Here is a 16,557-nt window from a genome sequence, read left to right as displayed (position 1 = left end):
AATATAGTATTAAAATAAGTGACTGAAATCGTGCTGTTTTGATTCTTTTTCTCTCTCCAGTTACTCAACATAGGCACTGTTACACATTAGGCACTGTTCTAGGTGTTAGGTTTACATTGGTGAACAAAAAGATAATTTTTCCATATTTACATAATTCTTTTTTTCTTTAAGATTTTATTTTTTTAAAGTAATCTCTACAGCCAATGTGAGGCTCAAACCCACAACCCCCAAGATCAAGAGGCACATACTTTACGGACTGAGCCAGCCAGTGCTTCCGTATTTGCTAAGTTCTTAAACTGACCTGGTTCTTTTTCTACTTTTTCAAGCTCTTAAAGTCTTGATGTACACTCTTTGATTCCCACAATTAGTAACATATTTGTTGGTGGGATTTCCTAAAATAGTCTTGTAGTTTCATTATGAAATAAAAATTTATAACTAAGTAAAAAATATTTTTTATTTTTTCTTTCATATGAATTGCATTATGGAGACATATATACCAAAGTTATAATTTTCATAATTAGCAGTGAAGGATAGTCGTATATCATTAAATGATGTCCTGTTGTGCTTGGATTGCCATAACAATTTACCATTGATTGAGTGGCTTAAACTGTAGACATTTATTTTCTACAGTTTTGGAGACTGGAGGTCCCAGGTCAGAGTCTGGCAGAGTCTGTGTCTGGTGAGGTCTCTCTTTCTGGCTTGGAGATAGCCACCTTCTTTCTGTGTCCTTGCATGGGAGAGACTAAGCAAACTTTGCTGTGTCTTCTTATAGGGATACTAATCCCATTGGACCAGGGCTCTACCTTCATGACCTCATCTAACTAATTACCTTCCAAAGACCCCATCTCCAAATACTAATCCATTAAAAATTAGGATTTCAGGATATGAACTTAGAGGAGATATAAACATTGGGTTCATAACAAAGGGTTAAACATTGAAGTACTCCAAATTAGTGAGTACAAGTGGGTGTGTTTCTGTCTTCTAAGGGGACATGTTATTGTCCCCTTGATGCAAATGAATATTCAAGAATGAGCAGGACTGTGGCTTATTTTATGTTACATTATTGAACATACTGGATCTCATTTGATGTCTAGTAATTGGAGCAAATTTTAATTCCTTTAACATTTCTACTGGTGGTAAGGCATAGAACTCTTGTGTCAGAACTTATATTTTCCAAAATCCTAATGGTCATTATTTACATTTCCCTAGTGTTTTACACTCATAGACTCCTTCTACATACATCATTCACAGTAAGCCTGTGAAATAGATAATATCTTTGTTTTCTGTTTCAAGAAAATCTCATTTAGTATAATATTCATATTTGATAAAGAGTCTGATGTTTATTTATTTAAGTACTCTCTACACTCATGACCCTGAGGTCAAGAGTCCAAACCTGAAGTTCTCCATATTTAGGAGTCTGTTTCTTTGTTGTTTGTTTGCAGTTTGTTTGGGACAACATCATATACTTGGAGGGTATTACGCCAAGTGAAATAAGCCAGACAGAGAAAGACAAATACCGTATGATTTTATTTGTATATGGAATAAAAAAAAAAAAAAAAAAAGCACAACAGATGAACAAAGAAATGAAATTTGTGAGAGCTCCCAGAACGTTGTCAGGCAGATCACTAGTCTCCAGGGTTTGGTGAAAGCCTCTTCCCTAGCTAATGCAACCAAGGGAACACCTGAAGATGTTGATGTCAGGGGCTCCTAACAAACAGCCCACTGAGCTCACCCTATAGTGAGGCTCAAAGTTAATGATCCCTTCAGTATTTCCATATAGCTTTATTTTAAAGAGCTTTGTTTACTCAATTTTAGAATGGCATGTTGGGGCAGAAGGAGAGGGAGAGAGAGAATCTTAAGGAGGCTCCCAGCCCAGTGCAGGGCCTGATGTAGGGCTTGATCTCCCAACCCTGAGATTGTGGCCTGAACCAAAATCAAGAGTTGGGTGCTTAACTGACTGAGCCACCCGGGCATCCTTGAGTAGCTTTATTAAGATATGATATTAAGATATGATTCACAGATCATTAAATTAACCCATAAAAGTTAACACAGTTTAATGTTTCTTAGTTTCTTAGTATAGTCACAGATTTGTGTAACCATCAGTGTAATACATTTTTAAACATTTCCATCACATCTAGAAGAAACCCCCACGTTCATTAGTAACCATTCCCCATTACCCCTACTTTCTTTTAACTTCCTCCCAAATCCCATCACTAGGCATTTTCTTTTTGTATAGATTTACCAATTCTGAGCATTTCCTATGAATGGAATGGTATCATATGTGGTGTTTTGTAACAGGCTTTCACTTAAAACAATGTTTTCAAAGTTTATATACCTTGTAATGTGGAGCATTCCTTTTTATTGCCAAATAGTATTCTTGTATGGATATACCAATTTTATCATCAGTTCATCAGTTGATAGACATTTGAGTTGTTTTCACATTTTGACTATTATGAATAATGTGAACATTCATATACATCTTTTTGTGTAAACATGTATTTTCATTTCTCTTGGGTATATACCTTGGTCTTAGTTGGAACTGCTGAGTCATTTGGTAACTATAGGTTTAACATTCTGAGGAACTTCCAAACTGTTTTCCAAAGTGGTTGCATCACTTCACATTCCCACCAATGATGCATGGGGGTTTCAGTTTTTCCACATCCTTGCCAATATTTGTTACTGTTTGTCTAATTGATTGAAGCTCTTCTAGTGAGTGTTAAATGTTATTTCATGGTAGCTTCTGTTTTTACTTTTTGTAACCGAAGTATAAGTGACAGAGTTTTATTAGTTTCAGGGGTACAACATATTGACTCAACAATTCTATGCCTTACTCAGTGCTTACTTACCATGACGAAAATAGTCACCACCTGCCTCCATCAAATATTCTTACAACATTATTGTTTATGTTCTCTATGCTGTACTTTTCATCTCTGTGACGTATTTATTTTATAGCTGGATATTTGTGCCTCTTAATCCCTCTTATTTATTTCACCCATCCACCCACCTGGGAACCATCAGTTTGTTCTCTGTATTTAAGAAATTGTTTTTGTTTGTGTGTCCATTTGTTTTGGTTTTTAGAAGTCAAAAATAAGAGAAATCACATGGCATTTGCCTTTCTCTGACTTATTTGATTTAGCATAATACCCTCTAGGTCCATCCACATTGTCACAAATAGCAAGACCTTATTCCTTTTTATGGTTGAGTAATATCCCATTGTATCTGTATACCTTCTCTGGTCATTCATCAGTGGACACTCTGGTTGCTTCCATATCTTGGCTATTGTAAATAAGGCTGCAGTAAACATAGGGGTGCAGATATCTTTTAGATAGTGTTTTCTTTACTTTCTTTTTCTTTTCTTTTTTTTTTTTTTTTGAGTAAATACCTGGTAGTGGATTTACTGGATTCTACTTTTAGTTACTATATTTCTATTTTTAATGTTTTGGGAAACCTCTGTACTGTTCCCTACAGTAGCTGTACCAGTTTATCTTTGCACCAACCGTGCACAAGAATTCCCTTTTCCCCACATCCTTGTCAGCACTTGTTATTCTTGTCTCTTATATACTAGCCATTTTGACTCATATGAGGTAATATCTCATTGTGGTTTTGATTTGCATTTCCTTGATGATTATTGATGTTGAGCATCTTTTCCTTTATCTGTCATCCAACTATTTGTCTTCTTTCAAGAATGTCTATTCAGATTCTCTGCCCATTTTTAATCAGAAATTTGATTTTTAATCAGAATTTTGTAAGTTCTTTTTGTTTTAGATACTAACTCCTTATCAGATGCTATCATTGCAGGTATTTTCTGTTCACTAGGTTGTTTTGTTTTGTTGATGGTTTACTTCACTGTGCAGAGGTTTTTATTTTGATGTAGTTACAATAGTTTATTTTTGCTTTTGTTTCCCTTGCCTTAGGAGACCTGTCCATAAATATGTTGTTAAGGCCAATGTCAAAGAAATTACTGTGCTATGTTTCTTTCTAAGAGTTTTATGGTTTTATTTGGGTACTTAATGTATTTTGAATTTATTTTTGTGTATGGTAAGAAAGTGGTCCAGTTTCATTCTTTTGTATGTAGCTGTCCAGTTTTCCCAGAACCATTTGTTGAAGAGAATGTCTTTTTCCTTATTGTATATTCTTACTCCTTTCCTGTAGATTAATTAATGACCATAAGGACATGGTTTATTTCTGGGCTTTCTATTTTGTTCTATTGTCTATTTTTGTGCAAGATTTGATTTCTACACCTTAGTGGTATATCTTGAAATCTGGAATTCTGATGCCTCTAGCTTTGTTCTTTCTTAAGAACAAAGATTCTACTCAGGATCTTACATACTTAACATACAAGTTTTAGGGTTATTTGTTCTAGTGCTGTGAAAAATAATAACAGCTTGTTTTTAAGAGGATTTATTTTTAAAAAATATTTTATTTATTTATTTGATGGAAGAGACAGCAAGAGAACATAAGCGGGGGGGAGTAGGAGATGGAGAAGCAGGCTTCCAGCTGAGCAGGGAGCCGGATGCGGGGCTTGATCCGAGGACCCTGGGATCATGACCTGAGCCAAAGGCAGACACTTATTTTTTAAAGTCCTTTTTCCTTTTTGCTCTTCACCTTGGGTGCTCTCCTTTATCCTGTCTCCCGGATTATTGATCTGTGTTCTCTAACGTTGATCCTCTCTAGTGTTTTTTTTTTTTAATCTTGTTTATTATATTCTTCAACTCTGATTGGTTCTTCTTTATATTTTCTCTGTTTGTTAAAGGTGTCACCGAGTTCATCCACTCTTCAGTCTGATGGGCATCTTTATGTCAATATTCTGAACAGTTTATCAAGTGGATTATTTGTCCTCATTTCGTTTAGTTTTTTTCTACAGTTTTATCTTGTTTAATTTGACTCATTCTCTTCCGTCTCATTTTGCTCGGCTTTCTATGTTTGTTTCTATGAATAAGGCAGAACAGCTACTTCTCTTAAACTTGAAGGAATGGCCTTATGTAGGGATGTCCCTTGTGTTGTCTGGTGACTTTGGCTGGCTGGCTGGAGGTCCTAGAGCACTCTGCTGGGGCTGCCCTGGTGGCATGGGCAGAATAGGGGTTGGTGCAGGGCAGGGTATTCCTGGGGCTCCAGTTGCAGAGGGCATGCTGGCTGGACAGCTGACGCTCAGCTGAGTGTGGCTCAGGGCTCTCTGCATTGAGGGCACCTTGGCAGGACAGGTAGACCTCAAGTGGATGCAAATCAGGATGCCCCAAGGTACTCTGTCCAGGGGGTTCCTCGGTTGAGCGGCTGAAGCTGAGGTGGATGCAGGCCGAGGGGTTCCTTGCACTGTGCTGGGGATTCTCAAGCAAGTCATCCTGAGCCAGCGTGGTATGGGTCTTGATGTTCTAGAGCACTTTGAGTCTGTGTCACACTGGCGAGGTGGCTGGAGCTATAGTGAAGGTGGACCAGAGTGTCCTGGTGGGCACCACCCTGGAGCCCACCGTGGTGGGGCTGGTGTGGGCTAGGAGCCCAGGGTTACTGACTGGCTGGCTATGGCCGTCTGTTTGACGTCTGTTTGGATTCTAATTCTGCTTGCCCCTTTAAACTTTGCCTTTTTTTCTGTGCCTCTGGGCAGATGAATCTGCTCATTGTTCCTCAGTAGGTAGTCCCTTCCCTCTGTAGTTCACAACATCAGGAATGAGGATTCCCTTCACAGTGTCTGTCTCTCTTGCTGTTCTCTATGTGGTCTCTCCATCTTTGTGCAGAAGCTGTTCAGTCAGCCCTCGGTTCTTACTCAGGAGCAACTGCTCTATAAATAAGTGTAAATCTAGTGTGTCTGTGGAGGAGGTGAGTTTAGGGTCTTTCATCGCCATCTTGGACTGGAATCTTGCAAAATTTTAAAATTTTGATGAAGTTTGATTTATCTACTTTTTATTTTCTTATTTGTGCTTAAGTTACTTTTTGGTGATTCTATTGAGAATTAGCAAGGACTTAGGACCTCAGAAAATGAGTGGTTGATTTGTAGACTTTCAGTTTACTTTTGAAATTATTTGAGTAAGAAATGTTTTAAGGGGATCATTGTCAGTGAATCACAAAATTTTGAAAAGATGTTTTAGAAAAGAGCAAAGATGGGACTAGAGCAGTATCCTATTGTGGTGTGTTTGATAAAATTCTATTCTTAGTCCCTTGCTGTACAGTGAAGCTCACTGATAGCTGCCTAGGGTGTTTGCAGATGGTGAAGGTATGAAATCATGTGCTGTCTTCTTGTCCCAATTTAATTTTATTCCAGAGCAAAACCCAAAGGACAAGATGGCCTCTTCTTGGGATAATAGGTTTTGTCAGAGCACCTACAGCAGACTGGATTTCTTGTCATTCCAGAATTCCTGGAACTGTGCCTTAATTCAAACCATTCTTTAGTAAATTATATTTAAGGCTATGGCATCATAGAGCCCTATTTCCATTTGAAGTTTGACTCTTGACTCAACATTCCTGTCACATGTCATCCAGCATCCACTTAGTCAGCTTCAGTGGCAAGATACTCATTATTTCTCAGGGGTCCCATTGTCATCTAACAGTGTTTGTCAGGATTAAAATGTATAAGGAAATTAGTATAGTGTCCACAAATACATGATAGCTCTTACTGTTTCTGCTGAAAAGTTTTTCCTTTGTTGAGTTAAAATGTCTCTTCCTGGAGCTAATCTCATTTAATCCTACCTTTTACCTCTTATGACTCTGTAGAATAGCTCTTTCAAAACATAGCCTTCAAATATTAGAGAATTAATATTATTATTATTATTATTATTTTTTTAAAGATTTATTTATTTGACAGACAGAGATCACAAGTAGGCAGAGAGAGAGAGAGAGGGAGGAGGAAGCAGGCTCCCCACTGAGCAGAGAGCCCGATGGGGCTCGATCCCAGGACCCTGAGATCATGACCTGAGCCAAAGGCAGAGGCTTCAACCCCCTGAGCCACCCAGGCACCCCGAGAATTAATATTATTTTTTAAAGAATGATTATATAAGCTAAATAGCCACAGTTCTTTTGATCTCTTCTTCTGTAACTTTTTTTTTTAAATTGCCTCTACTTGGTTGTTAGTGGTTACAGTGGTTCCCAAACCTGTCTGCACATCAAAAATTGTCTAAGGGACTTTTACTAAGTACCAGTAATGCCTGAACGTGTAGGTCTGGTACGGGACACAAATGTACATTTTTTTTTTAAAGATTTTATTTATTTATTTGACAGAGAGAAATCACAAGTAGATGGAGAGGCAGGCAGAGAGAGAGAGAGGGAAGCAGGCTCCCTGCTGAGCAGAGAGCCCGATGCGGGCCTCGATCCCAGGACCCTGAGATCATGACCTGAGCCGAAGGCAGCGGCTTAACCCACTGAGCCACCCAGGCGCCCACAAATGTACATTTTTAAAGAGTACCCCAGTTGATTCTGATATATGCAGTTTGGAACCTGCAGCTCTATAGGCTACTGAGAGATAAATCACAGTGTTAAGGGTTAGGAAGAAGAGGATGTGACTTGCTAACCTGGTCCCATAAAGGAGGGTTTCTCAACTCCTGCACTATTGATATTTTGGGCCAGATGCTTATTTGTTGAGGGGAAATCTCCTTTGTGTTTTAAGATTTTAGTAGCATTCCAAGCCTCTAGATGCCACTAGTCTAATTCTCTCCATCCCCCAAGTGTGACAAGCAAAAATGTCTCCAGATGTTGCCACATGTCTTTGGAGGAGAAAATCATCCCAAGTTAAGAGCCATTGCCACAAAGAATAGGAAAATTCTAGTTTTGGTAGTTGGATAATAGCTAAAAGCAGCTCTCAATAATTCTTTCCCTCAGTGTTCTCTCGCATAAATAGATATTACAAGTGATTAATCATAAAATGGTGGGCTGGGTTAGATCTGGCTTATTTTAAATATATCAACCATATTGCAGTTTTTCTAATTTTCTTATATACAGTAGACTATGCGTGGTCTTTTAATGCACCATGAATCATAAGAAACTGCGGTCTTCTTTAAACCTTCCTGTTTATAGTATTAATAGCTGTATCAATTTGATACATCCTCTAATAGCAGGAAAAGAGTCCTCCACATAGGTCTTTCAGTGCCTGTTTATTCTGATATTTTGTTACTGATATTTCCCCTTCTGTGTATATGCCACCTTCCTTCCACCTCCTGCTCAGAGCACTCAGCACCGGCTCTAGCAGAAGCATATACTCAGGACCAGCATCCTGTGAGCACACGAGCTGTTGTCGGTCTAATCTAGGTCTGTATTCAATTTGTCTTGCAGTGAGAGCTTATAAGAAAATTGTTGAATTGAGACACATGCTGGAAATTGCTGAGAGCAACTTTAAACACCTGGGAGGGATAACAGAAGAAGATCTAAAGCAGAAGAAAAACCAGCTTGAGTCTGAAAAGTAATGTCCTCAAAACTCAAATGGTTTGTTTTAGTTACCTTTCTAAATGCTGTGTGAAGGTTTGTTGACGAACAACTTGTTTTTCCATCCTTAGCAAAGAATGTAAGGTTCTCTCCAGTTTTTCTCTTAAGGCCCCAGACAGAGAAGATGTTAAGATTATTTTTAACTGTGGTAAAATATACATAACATGAAATGTATCCTCTTAACCATTTTCAGTAGTGTTAAGTACTTCTACAGTTTTGTACAACCAATCTCCTGAACTCTCTTCAGCTTGTAAAACTGACACTCTAGAGTTAAGACTTTAAAAAAAATCTATTTATTTTAGAGAGTGAGTGAGCCTGAGCAGGGGGAGAGGGAGAGGGAGAACCACAAGCAGATTAACTGCTAAGCCCGGGGCCCGACATGGGGCTCAGTCCCAGGACCCTGAGCTCATGACCTGAGTGGAAATGAAGAGGCAGATGCTCAACTGGTTGAGCTACCCAGGCGCCCCAAGACTTTTTTTTTTTTTTTTTTTTTAAACCATGGCTATTTTGAGCTTTTCAACCAACCGCCTCTAACCATTCCTGTCCAGTTGGACAGGAAGGGTGGGAGGGGGGAGCCAGAATTTGAACCTGAGTCTCTTGGACTCCAAACCTGTTATCTAAGATGACTATGATTCGGAACTTTTAATTCTAACAATAGCATTTCACTGTGAAGTGGTTATACTATTGATGTGATTTTGATCAGATTCTTTTTTCAAGATCGCTTTGCCTCTGAGCCAGAATGTACTTTCACGTCAGCTGAGACTGAAGTGTGTCTTCTGAGTGAGCTTTATTACTTCTCTAGCATTGGTTCTCCACTTCGTGTTGAGTACATCTTAAGATATATTCTTTAGGTACAAATTCCTGCTTTTAGGTCTGTTTGTCAAGAAAAACTGGGTAAGTATTGGTTTGAGGGATATCCTCTTGATTTTGCTGTTATCTGTTAGTTAGATCAGAGTCAAAATACAACAAAGCATTGTTGTATTACTGTGTTCTGGGAATGACTTTCCCCTTTTTATTTGCTGAATTCTAGGCTTGCACAGTGGGCATTCTTCCCTATTCTCAGTCTCAGCCGCACACACTTCCATGCTGGAGCTACTGCCGAATGCTCTTAAATCGCCCTCCTGGGAACCTGACATAGCACCCAGATTGCCTTGGGAATTCTCTTCCCCCCACCCTCTAGCAATAAGGCAGTGCTTGTTTATTCTGATATTTTGTTACTGATATTTACCCTTCTGTGTGTATGCCACCTTCCTTCCATCTGGTTCAAGTCACATCATCTCTTGTCTGGATTTAGTTTAACATCTTCTTGATATGTCTCCCAGCTTCCTGTCCCTGCCCCCAATTCCCACTCCCCCATTCCCTGCAGTCTGTTCTCAACACGGTGTCCAGAATAATCATGTTAAAACTTAGGTACAGTAAATCTCACATACCTTTGACTGAAAGAAGCCAGGCACTCAAAAATATGTAGTACACAATTTCATATATAAGCATAGGCAAAACTAACCTAACATGATAGATATTCAGAATGTGATTCCTATGGCAAACAGAGGTTGCCTGGGAGAGGCATGGGGGACCTTTCTGAGGCAATTGACATATTCTAGATCTTGGTCGTGTTGGTGTTCACAGGCTTTACACATTAATCAAAACTCATGTTCAGCTGACATTTGTGTATTTTACTAATAGTAACTTACCATTTAAAAACTACAAAAGCAAAAGTAAAGAAATCTCAGATCATGCCAATTTTCTGCTCAGACTCGCTGGTGGCTTCCCTGTTCGCTCAGAGAGCCTGGGTCCTTGCTGTGACTTCTAAGGCCCTGCTTTTCTGGCTCCCTTTGGCCTCTCCCAACCTATTGCTCTTCCTTTAAACTACCACAGCCACATTGGCTTCTGCTTTTCTTCCAGTTCGCCAGGCATACTTCCGCCTTAGGGTCTTTACCCTTGCTCTTCCCGCTGTCTGGAATGCTCTTCCCCCGGATGTCTGCTTGGTTTACCTCCTTATTTCCATTAGGACTCTGTTCAGAAGACCCCTTCTCAGTAAGGCGTTTTCTGGCCACTGTGTGCAAAGTGTTAGTCCTCTGCTCGACAGCATCTGATATCAATCACTTTTTCTTGCTTTTTTTTCTCCCTTAGCATTTTTCACCTTCCCCATACTATATATTTGTTCATTTGTGCTCTTTCTTCCTCCGCTGCTCAGGTAGGCCCCAGGAGGGCGCATTGGGCCTGTTTTGTTCATTGCCCTATCACTGGTGTCTAGATCAGTATTGGCTCGTAGTAGACTCCCCATTCATACTTGTCAAGTAAATTATTTCTTTGTTTTATTTGCTGTACATGCAATGCCTGGATGCTTTTCACTATGGCCAAATTAATTGTTAGCTGATACTGGAGATTGAGAACAATTTTTTTTTTTCCGACAGGACTATCAAGGAGCTGCAGGACCAGCTGGAGTACGAACGGCTTCGTAGAGAAAAATTAGAAGGTCAGCTGGATGAGTGTCGTGCAGAGGTGGATCAGCTCAGGGAGACACTGGAAAGGATTCAGGTCCCCAACTTTGCTGTGGTTGGTGTCCTCCTTAGCACATTTCTCTCTCTCAAGAAGTATAGAAGAGTAGCTAAGAGCATAAGCTTTGGACTAGGTCTCTTTGGGTTTGGTTCTTGGCCACAACCTTTTTTAGTTTGGACAAGTCATTTCACCTCTTGGCCGTACTTTTAAACTGGAGATAATGATTTATACTTTGTAAAGTGTTGTAAAGACTAAAGGAATATATCTCTCTACATGGCTATATCTTCATGTATAATATGTGATCTGTACACACACATACATATGTATCTATCCATATAGGTACCAGTTAGAACATCATCCTCATTCATAAGTGTACAGTGTTACTGAGACATAGAAGGAAAAAATACTTTTTTAAAAAAAGATTTTATTTGACAGAGATCACAAGTAGGCAGAGAGGCAGGCAGAGAAAGAAGAAGGGAAGCAGGCTCCCCGCTGAGCAGAGTTCCCAATGCGGGGCTCGATCCTAGGACCCCGGGACCATGACCTGAGCCGAAGGCAGAGGCTTTAATCCACTGAGCCACCCAGATGCCCCAAGCTTTTTATTTTTTGTTAAGATTTTATTTATTTATTTGACAGAGATAGTGAGAGAGGGAATACAAGCAGGGGGAGTGGGAGAGGGAGAAGCAGGCCTTTGGCTGAGTGGGGCTTGATCCCAGGACCCTGGGATCATGACCTGAGCTGAGGGCAGACGCTTAATGACTGAGCCACCCAGACGCTGGAAAAAATAATTTTCTAATAAGCAGACTGATAAGAATTCCCAGACAGTTAAACTATGTATATTTTAACATTCTAAATAGCCAAAATAAAGTAGAATAGAGTCCATGTAAGATAGCTTCAGCTCATCAAAAAAAGTTTTTAGTATATGTGATGCCAAAATAAGCATATCCTCAAAAGAAGTTTGAAGAGTAGAAAGGAGCCAGGGTGGGAGTTGTCGGCGCATCCCTTTATTCAGATTACAGAGTAATAAAAGCTAACCCTTGTAACACTTCACCTCTACAAAGTTCTTTCAGGTGTTATCATATGTCATTTGATCTGCCCTCATTTAACATGTGAGGAAACCGAGGCTTAGAGAGGTTGAGTGACCTGTCTAAATTCACACAGCTAGTAATGGTGGGACCAGTGTTTAATTTCTGGCTTTTGACCCCATAGCCTTAGCTCTTCTCATAATTTATAGCTAGAAATATGAATTTGAAATTCAGAATATAGCTCTGAAATACAGAAAGATGCTTTCGAGTGACAGGAAGGACAACTCTGTAGAAGGAAGCTGAAAAGAAATGAACATGGAAAACAGATACAAAAAGCAAATACTGAAAAGCAGGTGGAGTATAGAGAATATAGTGAAAACAGCAGGAAACCCCCAGCGGTGCTTGTATTCGGGCCGCCTTGTCTCAGAGTAGACAGGCAGAGAGCACCCTGGGGACACTCTGTGACCCTCATTCTCTCCTGTGAGTGAAGACAGCCGTGATGTGGCCCTTGGGGAAGCTCATGTGACACAGCGTAGGGCTTCAGGTACGCCTCATATTTTCCTTCCATACGGACATGTTTTCTTCAGTCATCACGGGTGAGTTAATTCTGTTCCAGACCCGTATCACCTTGAACCTGTTTACTAAAAAGCACTTCCTGGCTCCTTATATTTTGCACAAACTTATCATTAGTCTCTAATAGCTACCTTTAAAATATTAAAATAGTCTGTGTGCTTGTTGTAAAATGTTAAAAACAGGGCAGTTGTTCCCTTCCACACCAAGTCCCAGTCTCCGGAGGAAGCTATGGGGAACCGTTTGGCAGGCCTCATGTTCCACAATGTTCGATTCATTTACAAACATGTATGTGTGTTTGTCTGCATGTACAAATTCAAATGCTTTCACCGTGTTTCAGTATTTCACCAGTCCTTAATTTCCCAAGAGGTGTAATTAATTATAATAACCCATTCTCTTGTTTTGTGGTGCTCACCTTGTACCACACTTAGCCCCCGGGGGGAGTTTTGCACAGACAGGCCAGCCCTCGCAGTCACAGGCTGTGAGTTAGAAGACTAGGGGACCCTTTCTTCCGTTAATGACCGCTGACAGTCCCAGCCTGGTCATTGCCTTGTCACTCTGGGGCAGGCACTCTGCCGACCCTGCCACCACAACAGGAACTGTGTTGTTTTGTCTCGCTCCTAGATGCCTCAGAGAGTACCCGAGCCTTACCTTCTTCTGAGTCCATTGATTTGCCTGCCTAGAATACTGATGCTTTTTAGTGAATGTTTAAAATATTTTCTTACCCTCAAGTGTCTGTTTTCAGGGTTGGGTTTGAGTCCATACTCTGCAGCACATCCTCCTTCAAAAATTTGCTCTCTACCAGCAGTGTGTAGGTTTTCAGGAGAGCTGACTTGAGGGCTCTGTCCTCTGGGCCCACTGTTTATTTGCAGCCCTGCTCAAGGTTAATTGAATTTTTGTGATCGAGCGAATGTTGCCGAACCTCTAATGACAGCTGCAGTCCTGGTACTGCTTTTCTGAAAAAGTTTCTGAGTCTCAGTTTCATCTTTAAAAAGGGGAAAGCACTTACCTCACGAGATTGTATTGATGTTAAATGAAATACTGTGTGGAAATACTGAGGTATTTTCTATCTGGTAGTATTCATAGTATTTCTATTCCCCCTTCGGCATATCCTTTTCTCCTTTTTCCTTCCTTTCATTTTCTATATTCAAGTTGAATAAATATTGTCAGTAGATAAGTAAATGTGTAGAGCCCAGTGCTTCTGAGAGTAGGAGGAGTTAGTTTATTTGGGAGTCTAAATATATAAAGTAGAAGTACAAATGAACTTTCCATTCAGTGATCATTTCTATCTTCAAGAAATTCTGCCTTAATCTCCTGCCACCTTCTGGTCAGGACCTATGATTACATTCAGCTGTACCTTAAAGACTCTGCCCTGCAAAACAATCTGAGAATAGTATAATTTCTATCCAGGAAACAATTTCTCAGGGTAGTCTCCTAGGATAGTCTGACGTATATAATTCACTTAACTGATATTATTGATAATAATAACTATTACTGTTTTGATAACTAACTATTTTTTGTAGCCCAAGGGTGTGGGCAGGAACAGCTTGGGGAATAAGTTCAGGGGTCTGCCCAGCCCTGCCCAGGGTCTTGTGCCTTGTGCTGTTCTTGGAACCCCTGCATTCAGCTCTGTCCAGACCAGCTGGGTGCAGGGAGAATTAGTCATAAAGAATTAACATCCAGTGAGCATCTACTGTATTTCTAGCCCTCTCTTGCTCCTTCCCATGCCATTCGTTAAGTGAGCCCTCTGTGCTGGGTGTCGATGATACTGTGATGAATGAGAAATATTTGGAAACAGTGGCAGACAGAGTAGGTAGTAGAGGGATGTTGTGTAAACAGAGGAGGGAATGGAGAAACCAAGAAACGTGATTCTTAGAACGATGGGGCTTGCAACGATTCCAGGCTTCCCAACACTGCCCAAGTCAGGGAGCAGTAAACTGAGAAGTGCTAGGCTAAAATAAAAGCAGAAATCACTAGGCGTTCTCTTTTGGGGATGGGATATTTTGGGTACAGACAGGACTGGCTGATTTCTCTAGGTGTCCTCTAGTCTGTGAGGCAGCACAGAATATATGTACTGTCCCTCAGATTGGAAAATTTACACAAAATCCTAAAAGAAATTGAGTCCAGAGTTGAAAATAATAGCATGGCTCAATTTTTCCTGTGGAACAGATAATGGAGAAAGATGAAATTGTGTCTAGAGTAGTTATCTCATTTGGCCCTCTTTTCCTTTGTTTTTAGGAAGATGACTCTTCTTGTGAGTCAAGCAAAGAGAAGAGGCGAATTAAGAAAAAGGTGTCTTCTGGGGGAGTTTTTGTGAGAAGATACTAATCAGTGGAATAACTTTAAATAAACTTGCTTTATTTTTCTTGTAAATTGATATAAATGTAAATCTATACAAATTCTCCACAGAGTTCGTCTTATGTACGATTCCAATTCTGAAGGCAGATATATGTTATAGTATCAAAGGGATTGCTAAAATTCTATGCACTCAGCTGGGCTCCCCCTCCCAGAATATTTTTTAATATATTTATGTAGACAAGGCTCTACATTTATGAGGAATTAATTTTACAAGTATTAACAAAAACTTTATAAGTCTAGTAATCAAAAGAAATATAGACATTAAAAATTATTTTTTATTTTCTAGAGAGTATTATTTTTTAAACTTTTCAAATGACTTAAACATCTGGAGTTGGGAGAAAATGCAAAATAAGATGAGTAAAAGGGTATCTTTACACTAACAACCAAATGCCTCTGGAAAGTTTTATATAAAATATAACTATGCTCTTGTAAAAGAAAAAAAAACCCGTATGTTTGCTAAAAATACTGATTTAAATAATCTGTTTTAGGATTCAATCCATTTTTCTGTCTTGCAAGCTTTGTAAGAAAGCAATATAAATATGAGGCCGACTGGACAGGATAATAGACACATGGCTTATTATTCTCTCTTCCCTCCCCCTGCTGTTGCAGACTAAAAAACAACAGGATTTTGTTTCAGTTCTGACTTCATGCCCTCCTTTCTAACTCTACCCACTTCCTCCTCAATGTAGCCAATTTGTGACTTGGGCGGTTGTCTGGATCTGCCTCCCTGTGAAAGGCAGCAGCCTTCTCTCCACACACCAGACTGCCCACCCTCTGGGCTCTGGCATGTACTTTCCCTGAAAAGCCATTCTGACGCCGCATCATTGGGACCAGTTTGCCCAGACATGAGCGTGTTTGCACGCGAGACTAGTTCGGGCTGGTTGGGGGTCTGTAAGCAAGTTTTTAAAAATGCCTTATTGATTCTTTTTGATAACCTTTATAATCAGTATTGTTACTTTCTCTGTAGTTTGCAAGAGGCCTTCGATCTGTAATAAAACATTTATTTGGTACTTAGTATGGGTTAGTCCTGTGCCCAGTCCTGTCCATGTATTATCTTGTAATTCTCAGCACAGCAGTAGGAGATAGGTAGAGTTTACAGATGGGATTTGTGCAGAATCACGTGGCATAGTGGAGCCAGGATTCTAACCTTAGTGGGGCAAGTTCAGAGTCTGCAGTCTTAACTACAGGAATCCCCAAATCCAGTTTCTCACCTCCTGGGATTACACACAGCCTACCATCCAGCCTGGTGACCCTAAAGTGAATCTAGGCCCCCTCTCCAGTCTCTCTACCAGTGCAGTAGGAAATAACTAGAAGAGTGTTGTCACAGAAGCATGCACCCTTGAAGGAAGAGGTTCTCTGGTTGTCCCCCAGTACCTTTCCTCCTTTTTCCACAGTGTTAGGAACTACCTGGGCTTGTGGCTGCTCAGGATAAAAGCTGACATCCCAGTCTCTCTTGCAGCTAAGACACCAAGTTGTGGCCAATAGTGTGTGAACAAAAAGTGTGTATATAACCTCGGGGTCATGACCTTAAAGGGAAGGGGCTTGCCCACATCTTGTCCCTTTCCGCTTCTGGAATGTGAATATGGTGGTGAGTCACTGGACCCTGTGAATGAGGGCAACACCAGGGACAGCAGAACAAGAAGATAAAAAGGATCCTGTGCCTGGATACCTGGAGCTGACACACTAGCCTGGGAATGCGTAT

General features: G+C 40.1%; 1 protein-coding gene across 1 annotated transcript in view; it reads left to right on the top strand.

The window, feature by feature from the left end:
• Positions 1-15,869, top strand: part of ANKRD42 (ankyrin repeat domain 42) — a gene marked incomplete at its 5' end in the record, with an annotated part of 56,380 nt that extends 40,511 nt beyond the window's left edge. Inside the window, 3 exons of the mRNA XM_032359712.1 lie at positions 8,254-8,380; positions 10,818-10,959; positions 14,736-15,869. Coding sequence (XP_032215603.1) covers positions 8,254-8,380; positions 10,818-10,959; positions 14,736-14,825 — 359 coding nt within the window. The remainder of the gene's footprint in view (positions 1-8,253; positions 8,381-10,817; positions 10,960-14,735) is intronic.
• Positions 15,870-16,557: the final 688 nt, after the last annotated feature.

The sequence above is a fragment of the Mustela erminea genome, chromosome 9, assembly GCF_009829155.1.
Source record: "Mustela erminea isolate mMusErm1 chromosome 9, mMusErm1.Pri, whole genome shotgun sequence".
Lineage (NCBI taxonomy): Eukaryota > Metazoa > Chordata > Mammalia > Carnivora > Mustelidae > Mustela > Mustela erminea.
The sequence above is the reverse complement of the archived record's forward strand: the minus strand, read 5'-3'. Positions and strand labels throughout refer to the sequence as shown.